Here is a 24,744-nt window from a genome sequence, read left to right as displayed (position 1 = left end):
AATTAAAAGGCAAAGCTTTGGAGAGAAACCCTATAAATAATCGATCTTTACTCTCTGCGTGGTTTTTTGACCTCCCGACCGCTCCGTGTACGCTGGCAGTGCTTTGTTACGACCCTAAAGTCGTCACTTTTATCCTCTGACCTGACATCCACCTCAATCACCGACTCGGCCTCCTCGTCCACATCTAACTCTATTTCTGCTTCCTTTGAGTCAGGGAGAGCTTCTCTAGCTGCTAGAGTCTCCGCCAGAGCCATGAATCGTCGGTTCGGGTTCGGTACCGCCTTTCTTTTCTTCCCTCGCTGCACCTGGGCCATCTGCTCCTCGAGGCCCGTAATCCGCGCATTCTGAACGGCCACCTTCATCTCTAAAGTTTCCAACCCCTTTGTGATCTTACTGTACTTCCGCCTGGTCGGACGACTGCGGTGTTTGGCTAACTCTCTCACCTGGCGGCTCGTTTTCGGCGTATCATCTGAGTGCAACTGAGGAGGGCTCGGCATCTTGAACCATTCCATCACTTTTTCTTTATCCGGTTGAATTTCAGGATGCGTTAGAGCCTTGTGATAGTTTATAGGCTAATTTCTAATAAATCTCTAACCAGATAAGATAATCTCTTTCCTTATGCCTGCCTCCCTGGCTTTTGCATATACCCGAATAAAGTTGACTTTATTAATTAGCGCAGAATCGGTCAAACTAGCCAGCTTTTAGAGTTCTTTCTAATATGCACCTTTAATAATATTAAAAATTCCATTATCTAACGGTTATAGACCATAGGAACAATATGCTAGTAGGTAACAGCAGTAGACGTTATTCAGAAAGCACGTAGCCATCTACTTATCCTGGATGCTAGTTAGCAATCTTATAGTAGGCGACTCCGCGGCAAAAACCCCGAAATGCTCACCTATGCATGGCTTTCGTGACCGTTAAGGATAATGAGTCTCGCATCCGATGCATTATAAGGCTCTGTTTAAGGTAGATAGACGTCTTTTAACCACTTGAGAGCTATATGGTTATTGGTCTAGCTGTTCGGGGATGTAATGTAGTGCCAGTCTGCTATTAATTCGAATTCGTTAAGAAACCACTGCTTTTATAGCTCTTTTCCTTTAAAGATAATACCCGGCTTTAAAGCGCGACCAGTTATAGTAACACCCTTAATAAACGAGGTCCAAGTGTGTGACTGGATGCTTTTTAATATCGCCTTCTTCTTCGGGTCAGAGCGCCTGATTACGAGGCTATTTAGGCCTTATAGATACCTAATTAGTTATAACCTATAGAAACCTATAGGGTACTTATAGAAGGCTTACTGAAACCTGCTATTATACCGCCCTCGTCCATATTAACCGTATTCTCAGGCTTGATCTAGCTGTATTCTATCTCCTGAATACGTTTATTTCTGCTTGCTTAACCGGAAAGTCGTCCCGAAAGGGTCGACTGAGGCACTCCACGTTTCTGAGCCGCCTCATTCTGTGAGAGGCCTTTATTAGTAATATCTAATATAGCTTCAGCTATGTTATCTTCGGTATAGTTACGACGAATTATTGCGGGGGGAGTTCTGTAGAGTAAATTAGGTAAAAAGTGGGCTTAAAGAGATAGAGTCACCAAGGGTATATAAGGTAAAATGCAAAAAAATCAAAGGGCTATGGAACCAGGCCACGAGGCGGAACGGGGAAATTTTAAACCGATATGGAAATTCTTTGGAAAAAGTAATATAGTATAGGTCTTATTTTGCAAGTACCTCTATTCCTGGCCGAGTATGGTGTAATTGAAAATTTGGATTTTGTATGGGCGGAACGAAATTTTGGTTATCCATTAGGTGGGGTTATCCATTAGGTGGTCCTGGATGGTAGACATCATACATGGCAGACAGGCCCAACTACGAACCGCGGCCACGAGATTGCCTCTTGGGCATCGGAAAATGACCTCGGCTTGCTGAATACCTCAGACATCCCCACAAACCCGCATGGAAATACCATCGACCTCGCCTTTTCGTTTTCAAGGCCGTCCAATGGCTGAGATCGCCAGGAGCCTTCCAACCGCCTCCACTCCAAGTGGACGACGTGGTCTACGAAACCCAGCTCGACAAGGCCAACGCGCTCCGGCGAGCGACTCTAGAGCGTCGGACAGCTGAGGACGATATCAAGGATCCCTGGATCGAGGTCAGCCCTCGCAAAACGATCCCATTTCCGCATGAAATCTCCCTAGAAGAAGCACAGGATGCGACTCTCCGCACCGGGAATACATCACCGGAGGCAGATAACATCACAGTCAAGCTCCTCACAGCAGTATGGCATATTATCGGAACACACGTTCGCCGCCTCTTCGAGGGGTGCCTGGCAATAGGCCACTACCCAAAGCCTTTCAGAGCGGCCGAGGTGGTCATGATCGCCAAACCTGGACGCAGAGACCTGACGAACCCGCGAGCCTGGCGACCCATCTCTTTGCTCCCCTGTCTCGGCAAGGGACTGGAACGGTTAGTCGCGTGCCGTCTCGCGTGGGCATGCATTCACCATGGAGTCCTTCACCCGCAACAAGCTGGAGCGCTTCCAAAGAGGTCTGCGACAGACCTCGTAGCCGCCCTAGTTCACGACATTGAGGAGGCATTTGCGCGCAAGAAGGTGGCCACGCTGGTCACGATGGATATTCAAGGCGCGTTCGACACTGTCCTACGCAACAGACTGATTCTGCGACTTCGGGAACAAGGCTGGCCCGAACATCTCGCCCGATGGGCCGGATCCTTTATGGATGACCGATCTGCCTGTGTTAGGTACCAAGATACAATCACCCCGCTCTCTCCTCTCCAGTGCGGTCTCCCTCAGGGATCGCCGCTATCGCCGATCCTCTTCCTGTTATATACAGAGCCCATCTACCGACTGAGCAACCCTCAAGGCCGGTTCTGCTATGCAGATGACACAGCCATCCTGTGCGTCGGCGACACGGTCGAGGAAACGGCCGCTGCGGCATCACGTTCTGTCGAAGAAATGGTCCGCTGGGGCGCTGCAAACGGGGTATCTTTCGACCCCAAGAAGACCGAAGTCATGCACTTCTCTCGGAGCAAGCTCGAGACCGCACCGGCAATACGCCATGGCGACGTCGAGAAGCACCCCGAGGCAGCAATGCGCTGGCTAGGCATCTGGCTGGACAGCAGCCTGTCATTCCGAGTTCACGCAGAGAAGTGGACAGCTAAGTCACAGGCTGTCGCCTACCATCTGCGAGGACTTACCAACACGATACACGGCCTGCTTCCCAGCGCTGTACGGAGTGCCGTCAGGGCCTGCGTTGAACCAGTCCTGCTCTACGGCACCGAAGTATGGTACCCAGGGGCAACCCGACCGCGGTGGGACCAACCGTCCAAAGACCGGCCGTCAAGTACCGGTATCCGACATCTCCTGCAGAGAATAAACAAGGCTATAGTTCAATCTATGCGAGCTATACTCCCTGCCTGGAAGACGACACTGATTGCTATCCTCCATCGGGAAAGCGGGATACCACCTATCACTCAGCTTCTTGAAGCACGTCAATACCGTTTCTCCGCCCGGCTTAAATCCCTTGATGAGGCTTACCCCCTCGCGAAGCGCATGCTTCCACCTAGGCAACCTATATACCATCAGCTAATCAAGCGGAAGTACCAAGCTCTAACAGAGAGCAGCTTTAGAACCCGTCTTCGAAGGACTAATAAGCTCCTCGCACCCTGTCTACGACCAGCCCTCATGAAGAAACGCTTCGGCAAGGGACAAGACACACCCCTATAGACAGCCCCGAAAGAGGAATCAGCCGAGGCCTTCCTCCAGTGGGTTGAGACAGTAGACCCAACCACCTGGATCGTATACTCAGACGGTTCATTGTCCTCGGAGGGAGCAGCCAGCTATGGCTTCGCCATTCACCAGAATGACCTCTCTATCTGCGACGGCTCGGGCCGTCTTGGATCTGCCGAGGTCTTTGACGCTGAAGCTACAGGAGCACTGGAGGGCCTTAAGGCCGCTCTGAACCTCCTAGCATCAGCGGCACGGGACATTATAGTCTGTCTAGACAACCTAGTAGCCGCCACATGCCTATGGGCATACCGTCTGATTCTTCACAAGCAGTCTTCGTCGAGTTCCAGGCGTTAGCTGCATTACACGGAGCGACATAAGTACGCTGGATACCTGGCCACATGGATATTCCCGGCAACGAATAAGCCGATAAACTAGCAAAGGCAGCGTCCTTGCTGCCAGAACCGGATGGCACTTAGCCGACGCTAGCATACCTGCGAAAGGTGGCGAGGCAGAAACCAAAAGAAGCTTTTAAAATATAGTAGATAACCTTTATTCCCGAGCAATATAAGAGATTAAATCTTAAGGCAATTATACGCTGCCTACCGGAACTCTCGCTCCCTCGAGCTGCCCTGCACCATCTACTTGCAGTAAGATCCCTCTATGGGGATTTTACTGTATACCACGAACGATTCAACCACAATGACGCGCGGGTAACTTGCTCGTGCGGATGACGCAAAGCACCTGACCATGTCTTCTACTGCAGGAAAGTACTGCGGCAGTGTCGAATAAGGCTTGTCCCCTTGCCGACTGCGGCAGTCAACCTTGCAATAGGAAGGAACTTCGATAAATACATCAAGTTAACCAAGTCAAGCGCCTTCTTTGAAAGGGATATGCACTCGTTACTAAACGAGGCAGATCGGAGATGTATTTGCATCTCCTCCTCTCCTTCTATCTTTCTTTCCCTTCTGTTTCTTTATTTTTTTTCTTTATTCTCATGGGCTCGGCCGCGTCGTGCGGTCATGCCGCCGCCCTCTCCCCAGTCTCACTAAAGACTGACTGATATAGCGGCTACCGCTATGATAGCCGACCTGGTCATCCCGCTGACGGGTAACAGGCTCGACAGGACGCGCTTTTGAGCCGATGATATGCTGGATAGTGGTCCGTTCTGTAATTTGCGAATGCTTTACGTAGATTTTAGCACTAGAGACTCTAACTCAGCACGTCCTGTGCCCCAATAGGGGACTTTACGGGCCTCACGGCCCCCGGACGAAAAATATACATACATACATAACGTACGCGATAAGCTTGTGGCACAGATAAGCATGTGGCACAAAACTCCTCTGCTAAATTAGGGTGTGATAGAAGTCGCCGCGATATTCACTTTGACAAATTGCAATATTGCAGATATGGTATCCGAAGGTAGTCTACTGTAAACTACGCACCTCAGGCCGCTTCCTCTTCTTCTTCTCATAGTCGTTGACCTCCGTAAGAGGGCTCCATTTCGGGCTTTTGTTCTTAGCTGCACCTGCTGACATTCTAGTCCTACGTACCAGAAGCAATTATCTTCTAAGGGCCCAACAGGCCGGAATTAGGTCACGATGACGGGTCATAGTCAATTAAAATGCAAAGAACAAGAGGTACTTCTACCGCCTCCTAAATTATGCGGTGGTATAAGTACCAGCAGGTCTCATCATTACAAATCGGTACATCACGCACCTTGCACCTATCCCATCGAGTGCTGACTGACGCCAGATACAATGTGAGATACGCACGAATACAATGGGGTGAGTGTATCCAAGTGGAGCAGAATGTTGTGATGTTATTGATCGTCGACTTGATTCTTTGATCAGTCTGTCCGTGAGGGGTTTCACCCCTCTTTTGGATACAAGAATAATATTGCAATAAGGGAAGTGGAGCGAATTCCTGTTGGATTAGTGATAGCGCCTCGATAAAAGAAACATGTATTTTGTGGGTCCCCGGATATATCAATACCGGGTAGCGGGGAAAACACCTAAAAGGACAGAAGAAGAAAAAAAGAGCTTCTGGGGACGAGATTGATCCTCAAATGTGAAAATCAACCCTATTTTAATTGGATATTAACCCTACTCGCGTATCTAACACGGATATATTATACCGGGTGGCAGGGGAAATCACCTGGAAGGATAGAACAGAGACAGAAGAAGAACGAGCTCTTAGGGCCTAGATTGACCCTTAAGTGTGAAAATTAACCTTATTTTAACTGGACATCGACCCTACTCTCGTATCCAAAAATTCCCAACCGTCTATCTAACACTTAGCTACCCCACTTCTAATGCACACAAATGCACCCAATCCATCTACGACGTCGCCAAGTGGATTCGGTGAATTAGCCAATTCATTGAGATTGTGTCAGTGGAGTGGACGGTGGAATCTACGAGTGGATTCACTACGTGGATTGGGTGGAGTGGCTTTCAACCCTGAACTGTTGGAAAATCCGGGAATCCCCCTTCCCTTCAGGATTCAGACTATTAGTCTGAAAGTCCTAGATTTAAAGTTTAAAGTCCTAGATACAATTATCTAGAGATATAAACCCGAGAATAACTCTCAGCTCAATAAGAAACAACTAAGTTTCATAAAATATATTTTCACCCAGCACTACTGCGTAGGGTTCCGTTTTTGACCGTCAAAAACCGTTCTTGACCGTCAAATTCCTAAAGGGGGTTTTTGGCGGTAATTTACGTCAAAAACTCTCCCATTTTAGGCTTAGTGAGTGGCCATATTAGGATTAGCTGGTGTACGGAATAGGTTTAGCGCGTCAAATAACCGATGCAGCACACAAATTATCACCAAATTCCCTTCTGCGCTCTGTTCCTTCACAGCGTTCCTTTAGTGCTACGAACTACCTTCATTGTAAGCTTCGGAATCGGCTTAGTCCACTTAGCACCGATAAGGTCACTTTCATCTATATGAACAGTCGGGTGCTAAAGAGGCTCAAGACGGTCAAAGATAATCCGGCAGAACCGAATGGTTGGGAGACAGTTGACGTTGCTTGGCTGATAAAGATAGAAAACGCCTTCCAAGACTCCATTGTTGTGGATGGCTGGGGTTGGGAAGAGACCGATATGGAAAATAGTGGAGATGAAATGGGCATTGGCCAATGAGAGGTTTTTGACATGCAAAATACCTCGAGGTTTCTGACGTCAAAAACCTTGGTCAGATAGGTAAATTACCGTTCGGTAAATTACCTCGACGGAACCCTACTACTGCGCAATATAAACAACATGAACTCGCCCAATCCCAGGCAACGTTATTCCAAAACGCAAGCCGCGTAAGCCACTATATGTCAGCTATTTAAGTCAAGGTCGCCTGCGAACGATAATTAGGCCAGGTGGGAGAGGTGACCCTTGAATGGGGACGGCGAACCGAGCACTGTATACTTGTGACGAGCGTCCTGGAGATGCGCGACTTGACCCTTACAGGGTCGCTGTGTAATCCCATTGTAAGCTCAAACAGTCGCTCCAAAAATCCGGTGAAGTCTGTATATTTTCCATTCTATTTAGTTGTGATATAGGCTCCGTCCTCCTCCCCCTCTGTGTTTATCATCCGATTCGCCACTTGCTGAGACAGTGTCTGTCTTCATAATATTCGGTCTATCAAGACTAAATATCTCTCGGGCACTTCTAAGTAATAAGGATACCATCTTAAAGTACAAGGCTAGGCTATCTTAACTAAATAAGAGTAAGTAGAGTAACCTCTCGCTTGAATGGATTATAATATACGGCGATACTGACATATTCTCGGCAGCTTCCACTATTATGCTCATTGATATACCATATTCTGAACATACTGCCAGTACCTTGGCGCAGCCTTTCGACGCAAACTCTTGCCCTTCCAAATCATAAGCAGAAAGGTACTAGTACATCCCAAAGATAAAAGTCCCGCCATGATGAAGCAGTCCTGCAGACCCATGTTAACATACCAAGGAGTGATACCATACGAAATAGCGAACCCCAATGTATTGCGGATGATGATGATAGACGTAGTGGTATCACCGCTGATATCCTTGAAACAGTCGACGTTATAAGACAGAGCTATTGATCCGCCTGTAACACAGCTGAACGTGAGGACCACCAGGCCAATTGCCAATCCAATCCAGGGAATATGCTTGTCAGCACCGACGCCCCAGACTATAAGGCCGACACAAGACAACAGGGCAGATAACGCCAATGGCCAAAGTCTGTGCTCAGGCTCTCTTATACCATTGTTGCGACGAGCCAGTGACAGAGCGATGCGATCGGCGACAATTCCAGACCACAAACAGCCCAAGGCAGCGCCAATGATGGGCCCAACATACATCAAGCCTACCATGCTGGTGGACCAATTGTAAGGCGATGTGCTAAGGATCGGACTCGTAGTGGCGTTCAAAACATTGTACCAACATAAGTTAATGCCGTATATAAAACCGGCCCAGGCGACGTTTGGGAACAGAACCATGAGCGGAAGCGGTGCCAACATGGACTTAAACATATTCTTCTTGTTTGGTCTGCCATCTTTCTTGACAAAGAGCACAAGGTGAGCGGTGAGACTCTTCTTAGGGTGTACAGTCCCCTCCTCCTGGTCGTTGCCGATGGTGGTAGTAATTTTCTTATCATTGGCAGTAGGTGCTCGTTGAAGGTTTCCGGATTCCCCTCCATCTTCTCCCTCACCCTTTGTTGGCTGAACTTGATCCTCAAGACCCTCAAATGTTGGACGGAAGTAGATAGTCTCTTCCATGAAGAGGAAAAGAATGAGAAAGGAAAAAGCAGCAAAGATTGCCCCGAAATGCATTGTCCATCGCCAACCGTAGGCATCGGCAAAGAAACCTGCAACCAAGGGAGCAAGGAAGTTAGAGCCAAATAGAGTGAAGACGTATAAACTCATCCACGTTCCTCTTTCATGCGCAAAGAAGATGTCGGGTATGCTGACTTCAGGTAGTGACTCGATAGGCGACACGAAGAATCCGAGAAGGATACGATGAGCGTACCATTCCCCAGCTGATCGTGAATATGAGGTCCACACCATCAGAGGAACGGTAATAATGGTAGAAATGAGATAAACACCACGTCTGCCATAGGTTAGGGCGATAGGTTGCCAAAAAAGACAACCCCAACCAAGAAGGAGAAACATTACGCCTGTGCCTTGTACCAAGTCGGCTGTAGAAATACCGGTGTCTTGGGTGATGTCTGCTAGGACGGAGTACTGCAAAGTAACAGGAAGTCCAACACCGAGTGTATAGACGAGGACCATTGTTGCTGAGAGGTATTTGCGACGTTTGCTCCAATTGAGCGGGTCTTCGGGGTCATCGCTGGGACGTGGGATAAGCTCAATGTCGTTGCCATCGCCAAGGTCAGAGTCAACAAGGTGGACGGTGCCGGGGATAACCTCTGGGTAGGCCTGTGCCATATTGAAAGCAAAATAATGAGATTTTGTATGTTAGCCGTGTACTTGTATTGCGAATGTCAAGATGCTATAAAGGCTTCTATAACGACTTCAAATAATAATACCAGAACAGGTCTATTTATGCATTTCTTTTAGCCCAAGTCTTAATCTCTGTCCAGTGTGGTCCCCTGCTCGCTTAGAAGATACCTGTAGACGGGCGAAAGGAAAAATACGACTGAAGAACATTCAAACGGATAAGTCAGCCTCCACACAATGAATATCATAGCTTCAATTATAGTTTAGAATTTTTACCTGTTTAGGCATTTTTAATCGAGCTCATCTGGTCGGCTCGCAGGGAAAAGCGGGGATGCTAGCACCGCCAATAAAGACCAGGTCACTGGGATTTGAAACGGCAATTTCCACTCTTTCTGTGGATCCTACGTAGGGAGCCCTTGCTCTGAGCGGACTGATATGTAGCGTAAGGGGTGGGTAACGGAGTATGGCACACCGCCGTACACTTGGTGGCTGGGGTGTACGAAGCTAGCCTTCTTAAAATATAGCGCTCGATGATGGGGGGAAGTGTGAGAATCTCGCCCATTCAAGTTGATGTCAAGGACCTTAGAATCCTTTAGCGACGGTAAAAATTCACTAATTGGGAGGATATAGTCAGAACTATCCCCTCAATTGTCGAAATGCTCCCGCCAGGTCACTCCAGGGATGTCTGCCCAATTAAAATGCAAGAATTGAGAGTACATTATTCCCTACCTAAATTAGCCTCTGATAGATGTTCCAACAATATTTGAGTTACAAATCGCGACATCACACTGCTCACCCCCAAATTGGTTGATGCCTCTTCCTCTTTAATTGAGACCTCTTCTTATTATTGCTGACCGGCGCCAAAGGCTTCCTTAAGCTTTTTAACCTTGGCTGCCCAACCCGCTGGCCCTGAAAAGCAACGCAATTAGCTTCTTTTTCCCCTTTGGACAAGTTTATGCTGTGCCATAGGCGTAAATTCGTCTCAGGTCTTGTAGGTTCTCCTCATGTACCTGTCATGTAACAGGGGCCATGTGGGGCAAGGACTTTCGGGAGCCTTTCGACAATTGAGGGGATAATAACTACATATTATTCGATGATCTCATCTTTCGTCCGAACTGCGGGGTGGATCATGATTTTGGTATCTATTTAGGCGACAGATTAGGAAAAAAACCCGGGTCAAGGGAAGCTTGGTAACCCTAACCTCAATCATGAGAACGTAAATGCATCGTCTCGGCCAGAAGGAATCCGCCAATTGCACGTATATATCCAGCATTCGGCGAAATCTTGTAATTCGCCATTGTTTCTCATCCAACTTCCAAACAAGACTACCAACCATCATGCCGTCTAAACAACTTTCTGTTATCCAGGCAATGCCTTTGAAGTCCGGCTCCCCCGCTTATGAGGCATTCAGGACATCCATGCTCCAAGAGTTTGGCAGCAATGTCCCGCAAGAACTGCGTCTCCCGCAACCTCTCATCGATAATCCCCCAAAGGATGTGACTGGAATTCCCAGCTCCTGCGGCATACTGTCAAACGAGGAGCTTGAAATTACAGAAAACTATGATGCTACAGCGCTCGCTGCGGCCATCGCGTCCAGAAAGTTTACAGCTGTAGCTGTCGTCACCGCTTTTTCGAAGAGAGCTATTATTGCCCATCAGCTTACTTGCTGTTTAACCCAATGGTTTATGGAAGAGGCCGTACAGGCTGCCCAACTCCTCGATAACTACCTTACTGAAACTGGCAAGACCGTTGGCCCTCTGCATGGCGTACCAATCAGTATCAAGGAGCATATGCCGATCAAGAACCAATGGTCTAGTGTCGGATTCCTGGCTACTCGCAGATTGGATAAAGAGGATTGTCAGATGACAGCTATACTTCGTCAAGCTGGGGCAATCTTCTATTGTAAAACTAATCAACCGCAAGCTATCATGCACCTGGAGACTACGTCTCCTTGGGGACGAACGCTTAATCCTCTCAACATCAACCTCTCGGCTGGAGGGTCAACAGGCGGCGAAGCTGCTCTTATAGCTCTACGGGGCTCTGTCTTAGGAGTCGGTACAGACATCGGAGGGAGTGTCCGTGGACCGGCTGGGTTCTGCGGCATCTATGGCCTCAAGACAACGTCTTATTTATTTCCTCAGAGAGACTTCTTACCAGGAGGATTTGCCGCTGAACTCAATATCCTCTGCTCAGCTGGGCCGATGTGCACCACGCTGCGGGACGTTGATCTCCTTATGTCGGTCATCTCTAATACTTGTCCTTGGTTGAAAGACCCACGCCTTATTCCTATTCCGTGGAATAGCTACTCGGCGGAAAAGAAGTCACTCAAGATTGGGATCATGATGACTGATGGTGTTATTACACCACAGCCCCCGGTGATGAGAGCACTCAAGTGGGCACTTAGCGAGTTACGCTCTAAAGGGTTCGATGTCAAAACATTTCAGCCTTATCAGACAGAAGAGGCAATGAAGAACATTCGTCTTGCCTACTGGCCCGACGGAGGCAAAGCGGTAAAGGGTTACCTTGAAGCCAAGCAAGAGCCTATGCATGACTTGACACAGTGGATTATCAAGGACGCTGAAGGCCCTGGGCTTGATACCAGTGGCATCCTAAAGCTTCGCGTAGCCCGTGATGATTTTAGGTGTCGCTTTGCCGAGCACTGGGAGTCTCAAGATGTTGACTTTGTCATTTGTCCTGTATTCGTTGGGCCAGCTTGCTCTCACGAAACAGCTTTTTACTGGAATTACACAGCCTTTTGGAACTACGTGGACTATCCTGGCATCGTCATACCTACACCTGTCAAGGCTGGCGCAAAAGGAAGCGAGGATTATCCAGCGGATAGTGTCCCTTTGAGCAAGGATGAGGAACACGTGAGAATGTTATGGTCTACAGGAGATTTCGAGGGAGCGCCTATCAACTTGCAGATTGTGGCGAGAAAGTACCATGATAATGATTTGTTTGCGGCTGCTACTGAGATTGATAAGGCCATTAATCATCGCTGAGTGGCAGAGCGAGAAATAAATGTTTGTTCTAGGTAGCTGGATGTGATTGGTAGATTATAACACAACCAGAACATGATCGAATGAACCAAGGGTGCGTATGTACACCAGTCTCGCCATCGAATTCAATAGCCTTGCTTCACATTTCTGCGGTTCGTGGAGGTATTCCAGTGAGAGGTCAGCTTTTTGACGCCGAGGGCCAGTTGCTACCACCACCATCGCCACCGCCAGGTGCTGCGTGCCAAGATTAGTATGTTGATAGTTTAAATTCGGCGTACAACCATTTTGAACCTCGTCAGGCGTTGGGAAGCAATTTAAGAATAAGGGTGATAGCTTCGATGTACTTTGGCAACGATATACCCTTAATGGTATACTAAATGAGAAGTAAATACTGAAAAACGTCTCATCGTCCAGTGCAGCTACGATCATATGACAACTGAGGGCTAACGGTACCAGCAATATTACTTAACCCATATTTACAAGCTGTACGTCCTGTCCGGTATCAAGACTCTATAACATACCACGGGTCTAAGCTGTTTGCCATCTCGCTTCCCAGATCTTCGTAACTATTTTCTGAATCGCGCCTTCTCTATAGTCATCGTCGTTTTGCTCGTAGCTGATGAGAAATCTTGCTTTTGGTATTCTAGCGCGGCGATAGTCTGGATTTTGCCGGATAACCTTTATTCCACGAAGTGTTTATCTGCAATTACTACAGGGACTGGGCGAGTCCGTCAAGCCTGGACTATGACATGCGATAAAACTATTGTACTAATATCGGCAATATCTATGCATCAAAAGAAGTCATTAGAGAGATTGAAAGTCCCCTTATCAGGATAATATTACATCGTATACAGACATTATGGTATGCCGCCGCTGTCTTCGTTGTAGGGCGAGATAAACAGTCTAGGCACCATGACCACCTCAAATTCATAGTGCAAGTAGGAGAACTCAAATGACCATCATAGCACGATTACCGCAGTCTGTATAAAAGATAATGTAGAGCAAGACTCATGTAAAATTCTTCGTCTCCTAGCACACGGCAGATTTTTGCCACGGGTAATACCGGTAATACCGAAACTGTATGGAAAGGGATCTAAGGCACCATTTGTGGAAGTTGACGTTGCTCTCGTGATACCTGTGTAGCATACTCTTTCTTTCTGACGCATAAATAGACTGTATCTGAGAAGGTTTTGTCTTAACAAGAGGCAAATGTATAGGAACACAGCGTGCTATTCGACAGGTCGTCACATGCATTAAGATGAGACATGTCGCTTAATTTAGTGCTTAAATGTAGGGTACATAATTTGCGTTCTTGCTTCAAAACTATCTTCAAGTAGAAGTAAAAACATTGCCGGATGCCTATGTTTTAGTGCGTCCGCTGACCCTACGCTAGTTGCAGCTATAGGCTGGTTTGGAGAAGAAGAGAATCCTGTGGATGGCACTTTTACTGAGATTAAAAACGGGCTATATCGGGATTAGAGCTAAAGAAAGGTTTCCCTCTCGATTTTTACCAAAAGCCCGCCCTCCCTACAGTCTTAACACAGCTTAAACTCCTAATTGAATAGCTTTTCCTTCGAAACATCTCTGCTTTAAAATCAGGTCTCTCGACATCCCTTAGACCATGCAGCGGTCATGAATGAAAGCAGCACGCGCATTCAGCAAGCCCCGAACAGAACCATACCATTGTCGACGAACGCTCTCAAACTATGTCTTTGCAATCGCTCGCATGTTCGGAAGGAGGCAGATTTATCCTCCTACAAACAGCCAATGAGGCCCATCCAAAGTATGGCAGAGGTTGGGCTCACCAACTCTCAACCGCGTATGCCAAACAACAGAGCAGAAAGCTCTCATCACATTCGCTCACCGAATCCGCCGTCGACAGCACGACAGCCAGAATCGAGAAAATTGGTACAACAATGGACGACTTCAAGACGTGCAAACACGAAGACCTATCCGGTAAGAAGCTACTCGGTCTCTCGTAGCCGTTCCGATGCCGCAGCCCAGCTAGCAAGGCCTTTCGATCGTCAAATAGACTTATTATCCAGCCGTGGGCGCACTCAGACGTCCTTGTTGGGTCACGGCTGTTATACACCACAAGCCCACGATATACGTCTTAAAGCGAGCGTGTTCGGGAAGAGCAAAGGAAATCCTCGCATTTTACGACCAAGGCATCAGCATCTTCCACAACAAGCTGTTGATAGTCTCGTCGAGGCATTTGTGGCACGATTGCAGAGATCTATAGAGGCTGAAAAAACTCATTCACAAATGAACAGCTACCGTGATTGGATCAGCCATTTGTTAGGATAGTCTCGGATTATCATTCTCCTACGGCGAGCCAGGGATACTATTTCAACCTTATTACGTATTTTTCTCATAATTATAACCTCGTCCCATGCTGTAAGCTTGATAAACCGAGGAATGTTATTGCTGGATGCTTTGTTCCACCCACAAACTAACATCGTGTTGTTCTGAACATCGCCCTCCTCCCTTCATCACGGCGAAGTTCAACTACCGAACGAGTTTAGATATGATAAGCTCCGTTGTGGATCCAACGTCATATGCAGCTGCGGATCCGTGACGTTAGATTTCGACTTGTCAGTAAATACATGAAAATGACGGGCTAAAGGAGAATATCTCGCATAGTCAAGGGGCAAGGCTTAAGTGTCATCGCCAGCCACTATCAGCCATCTAACATAATCTGCGGACGCGAGATTTACCCCGCAATCTCAAGGCGGAGGCGGAGGCACGATTATGGCATGGTACGGTTAGTATCATGTTCATCCGCTAATCTGGACTGAGCAGTTATTGTGTAAGCGCAAAGTTCGTTCTCCACCTAAGCCTTTCCGCAGAAGATATACCTTGAAGATATAACTACACTGAGTGGCAATAATATATCTAGGAGTGAAATTCCCAGTAACCCGTGGTGTCTGCATTGTTTACATCCAACCGGGGCCACGTACGTTTCTGACTGAGCCATAGCGGTTGTTGGCATTGTTGTTCTGCGGATGTTGACATGACAGTTCACAAATAGACCTCAACCAGTGGCTCGTGGATCCGCTCCTCGCAATAGACCCACTTTTGGCCAAGATGCTTGTCTTGAGATTCTCCACCCTTTGTTCATCATTACCTACGCACGGAAAGGGAATGCTGTCGGATCAGCACACGAATCGTTTTGAGTCATTTCACGACGCTTTCAATTTAGGGTACTGTTTTGAGACACGTTTCACTTTTATGTATTATCCCACAACAGCCTGCACCTTGCTAGCTTTGTACATGTCAGTTGAGTGTCAATGCAAAAAATGATTCTCAGGCGTTCCTATTGAGTAATGCACAGAAGGTGCGTGTTCCCACCGTTCCCACCGATTCAGTGTTCTTCCTTACCGCTGGTGACAGAATATACCTGACCTTCAGAACTTGCAGTAGGCTCACTATGCCGCCCCATCTTTGGTTACCAGGTTGTGTCATACTCCACTACTGGTACGTTCGGGGTACCCCAGAAAGGAGTGCATGGGGAATCCAGTAATGCGAAGGTGAAGTGCAGGGGTTACATACCCTTTGCGGATGCACTGGAGGTTAGGCGAGATGGAGATGCCATAGGAGATCATAAGACCAGGGTAATCTTGGGGCATGGGAACTGTGTAAACGATCCTGAGCTGTTAACGGGCTGACGATAAACTTTAGCCTCTTCCCAATAGCCAGTTTCCACATGGTGTCTGACAAGAAGTGGTGAGTCCAGTGTGGTTTAATGATGCCACTGAGTAGGAGGAGGCCGTGCAATGTCCTAATATTCTTATTCAACCGGTTGAAATTGCAAGACGCCAATATCATGTTTTCTGTCTCTTGTACTTAAAAGAGGTTATATATTATTTATTTGTATAGATCTCCAGAACGCTTGGCGCTTGATTTACGTCTTTTGTTATGTTTTGAATATTCATCATGGCTGTAGGATCAGAATGGCAGTACAGCCGCAATGTCTGCAGGCTATCATAGCTTAATACCAGTATTCTCAGTCACTCTTTGATATCCTTCATATCCTTTTTCATGCAGTGTATCGCCCAATCCAAATGTCGAAGAATCGACGGAATCGAGCAACAACGTGAGAAGAATCCATCCACTACTAAGGGCGGCGACAAACAAGCAGAATCCTCCACCTTGCTAAGGGATCCGTCAGCCTACTGTCAATCCCCGTTCCGGAAGGACTTACTACTAGCAGTTTAGTACCAGAGTCTCGACCTGTGACGATGCCTTTAGCGGCTGTTAGATATGCGAAGGCTACCAGACCAGCCCCTGAATTCAGAAAGAAGAGCGTTCTTGCCAGAGCAACATTCTTTCTCAGTGAATCAAATAGATATGCCAGAATAAACGCGGACACGAGTCCATCCAAGACGTCTGCAATCAAATGGTTAATATAGTACGTTTTACGTGTTGCTGTAAACACTGCCACGAGAACACTTACAAACTATACTAGAACTATGTGTAGCTTCACCCAGCTCTTTTCCGAATAGTAAGGACAAGGCAGTGCTGTTGTGTGTAAGGCAGCTTAACCCAAAACAGAAAAAAGATGCGGCTGGCAGGTGGTGACCTTGTATTTGCTCGAGGACACCACCTAGAAGCAATAACATGCCACCAGACAGTAGATTCCCTGATCTGCTATGTTTAAGTATCTAGTTCATTATAAAAGAATACCGGGTTGATTCATAGGGCGAGACTTACATCCAGGTGTTGCTTTTCATAAAAGTGTCGGGAAAGAACACCAGCTCAGAGGCTAGAGGCCCCAAAACAATAAAGAGACCACATATGGCACTAAGACCAGAGGTCAGTCGGGTTATCAAGCAGCTATAAATTTGTAACTGACATTGGCGTTGGGGTTTGAGTTGATGAAGGAGATTTGGCCATGTTGTAGCGTTGTGTGGGATAAACCTTTTGGTGAGAAATAGACATGATCAACGGGAGCTCAAAGCTGCGAAATGGTCATAGGCAGATATAGCAATTCTTCAATCTACCGCGTACGAAAATGGGGTTTAATCATTTATATCTGCAATGGATTATCTGCTCGTTTAACCTGATTTTGTGATAACATTCCTTGTTCCCACCAACCGAGGTTAGAGTAAACCGTAGGCTCACACCTAACGCAGGGGTGCTTGTCATTGCAGTGCGGGGTCACGATAGCTTCCCAATGGAGTAATGAACCCGATTTTAGTGTCGGCAACGGAGCACGATCGGTGTGGAGGAGATGAAACCCTACTCTTTTGGGATAATTCTTATCACAACGGGCTAAAATTCCCTGAAGTGTGGGGTACTCACATGTTGCTACTTAATTGATGAAAACCCAAGAGAAGAAGACGTGGGTTTATTAAACGAGTTTGGGTCACCGTGAAAGGTGTTTAGCCAAGTTTTGATTGCCGCTGAGAGGATGTCCTGTTAAGATCAGATGATTAGAAAACCAAATGCGGAAGTTATACTGCTAGTGTTGATTCACCATGCTGGGCCTCAATATCGAACATGTGGAAAAGAGTGCTTGTTTGGTCAAAACATACTAACAGATGGGTCAGATGGAGTTGTTGAAGAGGCAACTCTGTTGGCATACGAGGATCTGGGCTGTTATCACCATTGGGACCCATCGTCATTGTGGACAACACGAGGAAGAAGGATTTATTATAGACCTGAGTTGTCCGTTGACATGGTGTGTTCCATATTCTGAGAGCATCCCATCATCTGGTTACATAAGACATCTTCCTCCATCCCTCTCTCCCATAAACAACAACCAAGACGCCTCACACATTGCACATCAACAGCCAACAGCATAATCAGAAGCTTGTTCACTCGAGATGTCCTCCCCCCCTCACCCTTTCGACCCCCTCTCTCCACAAGAGATTCAGGCTGCTATTGCCATCGTCAAGAAAGCACATGAAAATGTCAAGTTCAACGTAGTCTCGTTGGAAGAGCCCCGTAAAGCCGAGATGACGGCTTGGCTCAAGGACCAACATAATGCTCGTCGGCCCAGTCGTGTTGCCGATGTGGTTGTCATTGGACCTACTGGCACGGTCTATCAGGGTTCTGTGGGCCTTGAGACACCAAAGATCACTGAGTGGAAGCAAGTTGATGGAGCTCAGCCAATTGTACGACCTTGTTTTAATAAGACTAAGTTACTTGGTAACTAATCAGACTAATAGATTACTCCGGAAGAGTTGGCAGCTGTGGAACATGGCTGCCGTAAAGACTCCAAGGTCATCGAACAGTGTGTCATAAGCGGCATTGCCAAAGAAGACATTCACAAAGTCTATTGCGATCCATGGACGATTGGTTACGACGAACGTTTTGGTAGTGGTAGACGTCTCCAGCAAGCCCTTATGTATTATCGACCTGAAGTGGACAACTGCCAATACCAGTACCCGCTCGACTTTTGTCCCATTTGGGACCCGATCAACGAAACGGTCGTTGCTATCGACATCCCCAAGATCCGCCGGCCCTTAATCAAGTCTCCCCCACTGGACTATCATCATCTCGCTATTCAGCACCAGGGAGGCTACAGGAATAACCTCAAGCCTATCAACATCACTCAGCCCGAAGGTGTATCCTTCAAGGTAACGGGGCGCGAGCTTGAGTGGCAGAACTGGAAGTTTCACGTTGGCTTCAACTATCGAGAGGGTCTTGTTTTTAATAACATTACCTTCAACGATAAAGGGAATGTTCGACCAATCTTCTACAGAATGTCTATTGCGGAAATGGTGGTGCCTTAGTAAGTCAACCAAGTCGCTAAAGACACCATTGAACTGACACATTGCACAGTGGAAACCCTGAACACCCTCATCAGCGAAAGCATGCCTTTGACCTTGGCGAGTATGGTGCCGGTTATTTGACAAACAGCCTGGCCTTGGGCTGTGATTGCAAGGGAGCAATTCACTACCTTGATGCCTACTTTTCGACACAATCTGGAAGCATTCGAAAAGTCAAGAATGCAATTTGTATCCATGAGGAAGACGACGGTATCTTGTTCAAGCACACAGATTTCCGGGATGACTCGACCATTGTCACTCGCGCAAGGAGGTTGATCGTGCAGCAAGTTTTCACGGCTGCAAACTACGAGTATGCGATCGCGGTATGTATCTTCCTCTATGACACGCTTTGTTGAACAGGCGGCTAATTTGATGATGAGTGGGTCTTTCATGTAAGTTACTGGACGTGTTTACCGAGATATTGATTGTTTCTTACTGATATTGTTGCAGCAAGACGGCACCATCCAGCCTGACATCAAGCTGACTGGAATCCTTAACACCTATGTTATGTATCCGGGTGAGGATACCAAAGGATGGGGTACAGAGGTACACAGAGGTAAGTTGAATCATCTCATCCCTAATATGTGTAGTAGACTCGAGAGTATACTGACTGGTACAGGCATCAACGCCCACAATCATCAACATCTTTTCTGCTTGCGTGTCAACCCCAATCTCGACGGGCCAAGCAATTCGGTACAGATGATCGATGCCGTCGCATCCGACGCTCCCGTCGGTAGTCCCGAGAACTTTTACGGCAACGCTTTCTACGCCAAGCGTACCAAGCTCGAAACAACTGCCCAGGCCATGACGGACTACAATGGATCTACCTCTAGATCCTGGGACATCATCAACGAGAACAAACTCAACCCTCACAGTGGCAAACCGGTGTCGTATAAGATTGTCAGCAGAGAGGTGCCAGGGTTGCTGCCCAAGGAGGGATCCCTTGTGTGGAAACGGGCTGCGTTCGCGAGGCATGCAGTTCATGTTACCAGATGTAAGTAGAATAACCCCTAAAATGTTCAAGAATTAGACTAATGATGGTGATAGACCATGATGACCAACTCTGGGTCGCTGGCGATCACGTCCCTCAGACTTCTGGCGAGCCCTCGAAGGGAATCGCTGAGTGGGTTGGTGATGGTACTGAATCTATTACCAACACCGATATTGTCCTGTGGCATACCTTTGGCATCACTCACTTCCCATCTCCTGAGGATTACCCTATCATGCCTAGGGAGCCAGTCACGCTTCTTCTGCGGCCCCGCCATTTCTTTTCCTGTAACCCTGTTCTGGATGTACCACCATCATACTCTGTCACACCTAGTCAGGTGGAAGTCAAGGGTAAAGGGGCGTTGGATGAGACTGACCGTATCAGCAAGCTAGCTCTGGGAGGCTCCAGACTTTGAATGACATCTCGTGAGGGCGGTATGTTGAGTAACGAGGCGGATTGCTATGTAGGATATTGTAGTTCTTTGAAACAACGACACAACTCTGATTATGTGCCTGAGCCTGAAATACTGTGAGAGTGATTTAGCGCATTAGGAGGAGTTCTCGCACCGCCAATTGCGCTGAAATATCAAGTATCAAGGGGACTTTTCAAGTGGTGTCTCTGTTATTCCCATCAGTTGAGGGGTCCGATGGCGGTATTTATTCCTAAAAACATAAGTCTCTTGTCACTGTTTCTGTAGGACGCTTAAACGTCTGATTATTACCAATATTAATAGTTTTTGACTCATTCTATCTGCGAACTAGAAGCACTCGTATTCTATTGGCTAAGCGTAAAGCTCCGATGCAACAAGAGAACCAGAATCCTTCGTTTGGAGGCAACCCTGATCACACGATCAAAAAATTGACATCGAGTTGCCTTAGTGTTTGAACCCAGCTTGCAGCCACCCTCTGCTTCTCACTCAATCTCCAAAGGACCTGCAATGTGTCTACAGCTGAATAGATAAAGCCCCAGGGGAAAACAACTGCCATCCTTTTCAATCTGTCTATCACCCAGGACTGTGTTTCTTGTGATTCTGTCGTAGCACCCAGCACAAAACTCGGCCAGGCAGTGGCTTTAAAATTTGGATCGTTATCGGGAATCTGAGATAGCGTGTTATACAGTCCCTCAAGCAGTGTATGGGTGGTTCCTCGGTCCATGGAATTGTCCAGAGCCGGCACAACTTGTAAAACATAGAGACAAGCAGCAATTTGATGTGCTAATCCCGCCAGGAACCGACTTCGGATAGTATTTTGGTCGTGGAGTTTGTAAGCCCAAGAGTCCAGATCCACACTGCGTGCCTGCTCTAGTAAAGCGGCGCATGACGAGGCTGTGACACCATCCTCTGAACTGTCGAGAAGCTGAGAGGCCATCAAAAGAATGTTAAGAAGTTCGGGCGGACAGCATAGATAACTATTCGCCGTCTTGTCCAGAATAGACAGAATCTGACACGATTCGAGATGATTTTGTAGGTTGGGGGCTGAAGGGTTGAAAGTAAGACTTAGGATGGAGTAACTTGCAATATGTCAGCTTTTTTGGCCAATCTGCATATTGGTGAGCACATACACAATACAGTCTGACATGATGTAATCTTTCAGGCTTTCATCCAACAGTGTGAGTGGTTGGGTCATGCTTAAGATCCGAGCAGCGCCCTCGAGGTGAGGCTTCCAGGAGCGTTTCCCCGACTCCAAAAGCTCAACATTGACAAGAAACAACGCAGCAGCTAGGATAATATCAATACTATGTGTATTAATATTCTGAATCGCGGAGGGCATGATTTGAAGTGCTTTGTGCTTTGCCACAAGTGCATCGATACGTATATTATTTGGTGCTTGAAACCTTTGAGATGGATCGGAAGCAGCTGCCAAGGTTGTCGTCTGATTAAACATGTGTGCTGCTGAAGCGGCAATGATGACCTGTCGCAATATGGGATGTGACGATGTCAAGGGCAAGAGGTTGCGGAAAGGATTGGCATTTGAAAAGTCATGACTGATAAGATCTTGACATACGCGATGTGAGTCTAAGAGAACATTAGTAGGTATGTCCCCTCGAGAGACTGTTCCAAAAGACATCAATTGTACATACAATAGTCGAAATATCTCCTTTGCGATTCGCTCATGCCTTGGAAGAGAGGATCCACAAGAGACCTCACGTCAGATGTTTGTAGATCCAGTTTGGAGCTTGATACCGATTGATCTGTAACATGTATCGTTTTAGTTTCCAAGGCTTTTGTTTGGTAGATTGTCCGCCTCTTGGCTACCGCAGAATGCTGGCCGTGGCATGCAGCAGCACTCGAGGTTTGTCCTGCAAGTCTTCCACGAACTGCTACGGCCCCTGTCCACATCAGAAACTGGCCGTATCCAAGGCATTCAATTCCTCTTAATGTGCACTTGTCGCAATGCGGATATCCACCGTCGCACTGTACGCGTCGCTTACGGCACGTGTGGCAAGGATGATCAGCCATTTGATGATTAATGGAAAGATGCAACCAATCTGGGAAACGGAAGGTTATGGGTCTTTTAGACGATGGATGTTTTGGAAATTTGAACATAGAACAAGTCTCAAGGACTCTGATTTCTTCAAGGGTTCCTTGTTTAAGAATCGTGACTTGTGACATAAGAAACGAAGGTGCTATGGTGGCATGATTGAAGTGAAAGTTTCCCTTCTGGCTATAATTACTTATTTCAGCTTAGTATTTCTAAACAAATATTAGTCTAAATCAAATAACCTAACCGGCTATTGGATAGATAGATAGATAGAGTTTATTACGCCTGGGAGAATGAATCTCATTGGGAGAATGAATCTCATAAGGCCAGTAGGTACGCTAAGCTATTTACGATTCCTCAGCATTGATCCGGTCTACACACAGGAAAGCCCCACTTCTCTTCTTAAGTCTTTTCCGTTCTAGCCTCGCTTGACTCTGCTTGACAGGCCTGCTTGAAGGCCGACTTCTCCAAGTGTTCAGCATCCTATCTTCAGATGCATATCATACGTTACTTCTATCATACTCTAAAATTTGGGGGGGGGGGGGGGGGGCAGGTTCCTTTCATCCGACGCATTTTGAATGGCTAACCTTTAAGTGGCTAACCCCCGGTGCCGTGACCCAGCCATACAATTCAAGGCAATTGATCAAGGAAGTTGGATCTTGGGCGAGTTTATAAACCACGCCTTCTTCCATACGCTCAATAATTCTCCGGGGGCGGTCGAAGGCTTTGCCACGTCTTTGTTTCATTCTCAAAACTAATATTGCCCACCTATCGCGCCGTATTGTGACAATGCTTTGGAACTTAGTAAATGATAATTTGTGATGACCAATACGACTAGCCTCGAAGCCGTGTGTAAATAATATGTCATTGCTAAGCCTGGGCATAGCTTTGATATGTCACTTGAGAGTTTCCCATCAACATGTCAGTTCTGGACATCCTTAACGGGCCCGAGGACAACAGATTCAACTAATCTGCGAGTTCTTACACTTAATCTGTCTTGACTGCGTTTCTCGACAGCTTTCTTGAAGAGTTCGCACCCAAACCAGCAGCCCACATTACAAGGTTTGCCGTTACTGGCTGTCTAACTACGCGCCCATGCTTATTTGGCGGTTTTCAACCTGATGTCCATAATCGAAGCCTCGTTGGCCAACTGGGGCCACATTTTTAGATGTCAACAAGCTTCCAAAAAGTTGCATTCGTACGCTAAGTTGAGCGACGAATAGATGAAAGGGGCTTGATTAATAATAGTTTACGTGACAAAAAGAAATAACGTAGTTGATAAGCGAATGCACCAGACAAGCGAGTGCACCAGCTTAACCTACACCTTAAAAGCTGACTTTTAAAAGCTAATATAAAATTTAAGCTAAGCCTAAAATAGCTAAAATTCTAAAGTTATATATTCAACTGTACAAAAAAGCTATGTAATTAATAAAATAATTCTAGCTAATTTATTATAGTAATAATATTAGAAAAAGCTTATTTACACTCTTTACACTGTATAAATAAGCTTTACTATATAAAATAAAATAGCTAAAAATCTAAAAGAAATATTTTTATATAACCTATAACTACTTATATATAAAAGTATTTTTTTTTTAGATTTTTAGCTATTTTATTTATGGTAGCTAGATACTATAGGGTAGGCTACTTTTAGCTGTACAGTGCAGTGGTGCACTCGCTTGTCTGGTGCATTCGCTTATCAACCACGTTATAAAAAAAATAAACGTACACGATAAGCGAGTGGATCAGCATACTGTGCAGCTAATAATAGCTTACCCTATAGTATTTTAGAGCTTAAATAAATTAGCTAAAAATCTAATAGAATTACTTCCTAAAATAGTATAACGTACACGATAAGCGAACGCAACGGACAAGCGAACGCAACACCGCACTGTACGGCTAAAAATAACTTACCCTATAATAATTTAATTCTTAAATAAAATAGCTAAAAAATCAAGAAAAAATATAATTAAGCTTAGTATAATTATTTATTATAATAAGATTTTTTTAAATTGTTAACTATTTTATTTTATTTAGAAAAGCTTAGCTATACAGTGTGAAATCTATTTTCAATTAAAACTATATAATATAAATTAGTAAAAAGTCTAAGAAAATTTATATAGTTAACCTATTCTATAAACTATATATAATCTAGTAGAATTTCAACTATTTTAGGCTTAAATTAAGATTTTTATAAGCTTTTAAAAAACTAAGTATTGTTGAACAGGTGCTGGGGCCTCACGTGCAAGCAGGGATACTTTAAGATTACAGCCGAAATGGTAAAACCTCTAAGGTGTCACAGCTCGACCAGACTGGCCT

General features: G+C 46.2%; 7 protein-coding genes across 9 annotated transcripts; 3 read left to right on the top strand and 4 right to left on the bottom strand.

The window, feature by feature from the left end:
- Positions 1-5,173: 5,173 nt before the first annotated feature.
- FOXG_22004 (uncharacterized protein) lies at positions 5,174-5,284 on the bottom strand (the record flags this gene model as incomplete). Its single annotated transcript, XM_018402385.1, has 1 exon — positions 5,174-5,284. The coding sequence occupies one exon, from the start codon at positions 5,282-5,284 to the stop codon at positions 5,174-5,176; it is 111 nt and encodes a 36-aa protein (XP_018255718.1).
- A 1,916-nt stretch (positions 5,285-7,200) lies between these two features.
- Positions 7,201-9,263, bottom strand: FOXG_15145 (uncharacterized protein). 2 transcript variants are annotated; one of them, XM_018395214.1, is made up of 2 exons: positions 7,520-9,263; positions 7,201-7,456 (listed from the first exon to the last, which is right to left on the bottom strand). In XM_018395214.1, exon 1 carries the CDS (start codon positions 9,168-9,170, stop codon positions 7,548-7,550), a length of 1,623 nt encoding a protein of 540 aa, XP_018255717.1. In that variant the 5' UTR covers positions 9,171-9,263; the 3' UTR covers positions 7,201-7,456; positions 7,520-7,547. The 2 variants fall into 2 exon arrangements, with proteins under 2 accessions (XP_018255717.1, XP_018255716.1); XM_018395213.1 differs by having other exon boundaries at positions 7,201-9,263.
- A 1,166-nt stretch (positions 9,264-10,429) lies between these two features.
- FOXG_15144 (uncharacterized protein) lies at positions 10,430-12,500 on the top strand. The gene has a single exon (XM_018395212.1). It carries the CDS (start codon positions 10,520-10,522, stop codon positions 12,182-12,184), a length of 1,665 nt encoding a protein of 554 aa, XP_018255715.1. The 5' UTR covers positions 10,430-10,519; the 3' UTR covers positions 12,185-12,500.
- Positions 12,501-13,887: 1,387 nt separating this feature from the next.
- Positions 13,888-14,488, top strand: FOXG_15143 (uncharacterized protein; the record flags this gene model as incomplete). Its single annotated transcript, XM_018395211.1, has 2 exons — positions 13,888-14,137; positions 14,214-14,488. The coding sequence occupies 2 exons, from the start codon at positions 13,888-13,890 to the stop codon at positions 14,486-14,488; spliced, it is 525 nt and encodes a 174-aa protein (XP_018255714.1).
- Positions 14,489-16,022: 1,534 nt separating this feature from the next.
- Positions 16,023-17,177, bottom strand: FOXG_15142 (uncharacterized protein). Of its 2 annotated transcripts, XM_018395209.1 has the most exons (5): positions 17,037-17,177; positions 16,895-16,984; positions 16,638-16,828; positions 16,386-16,570; positions 16,023-16,336 (listed from the first exon to the last, which is right to left on the bottom strand). In XM_018395209.1, exons 1-5 carry the CDS (start codon positions 17,120-17,122, stop codon positions 16,166-16,168), a joined length of 723 nt encoding a protein of 240 aa, XP_018255712.1. In that variant the 5' UTR covers positions 17,123-17,177; the 3' UTR covers positions 16,023-16,165. The 2 variants fall into 2 exon arrangements, with proteins under 2 accessions (XP_018255712.1, XP_018255713.1); XM_018395210.1 differs by having other exon boundaries at positions 16,023-16,570.
- Positions 17,178-18,009: 832 nt separating this feature from the next.
- On the top strand, positions 18,010-20,360 carry FOXG_15141 (primary-amine oxidase; the record flags this gene model as incomplete). Its single annotated transcript, XM_018395208.1, has 7 exons — positions 18,010-18,300; positions 18,355-18,920; positions 18,971-19,280; positions 19,338-19,349; positions 19,408-19,513; positions 19,577-19,951; positions 20,005-20,360. The coding sequence occupies 7 exons, from the start codon at positions 18,010-18,012 to the stop codon at positions 20,358-20,360; spliced, it is 2,016 nt and encodes a 671-aa protein (XP_018255711.1).
- A 299-nt stretch (positions 20,361-20,659) lies between these two features.
- FOXG_22003 (uncharacterized protein) lies at positions 20,660-22,532 on the bottom strand. Its single transcript, XM_018402384.1, has 3 exons — positions 22,025-22,532; positions 21,506-21,959; positions 20,660-21,454 (listed from the first exon to the last, which is right to left on the bottom strand). Exons 1-3 carry the CDS (start codon positions 22,488-22,490, stop codon positions 20,788-20,790), a joined length of 1,587 nt encoding a protein of 528 aa, XP_018255710.1. The 5' UTR covers positions 22,491-22,532; the 3' UTR covers positions 20,660-20,787.
- Between the last annotated feature and the right edge of the window lie 2,212 nt (positions 22,533-24,744).

This window comes from Fusarium oxysporum, chromosome 1 (genome assembly GCF_000149955.1).
Source record: "Fusarium oxysporum f. sp. lycopersici 4287 chromosome 1, whole genome shotgun sequence".
Classification (NCBI taxonomy): Eukaryota; Fungi; Ascomycota; class Sordariomycetes; order Hypocreales; family Nectriaceae; genus Fusarium; species Fusarium oxysporum.
Note: the sequence above shows the minus strand (reverse complement) of the source record. Positions and strands in the feature narration are given on the sequence as shown.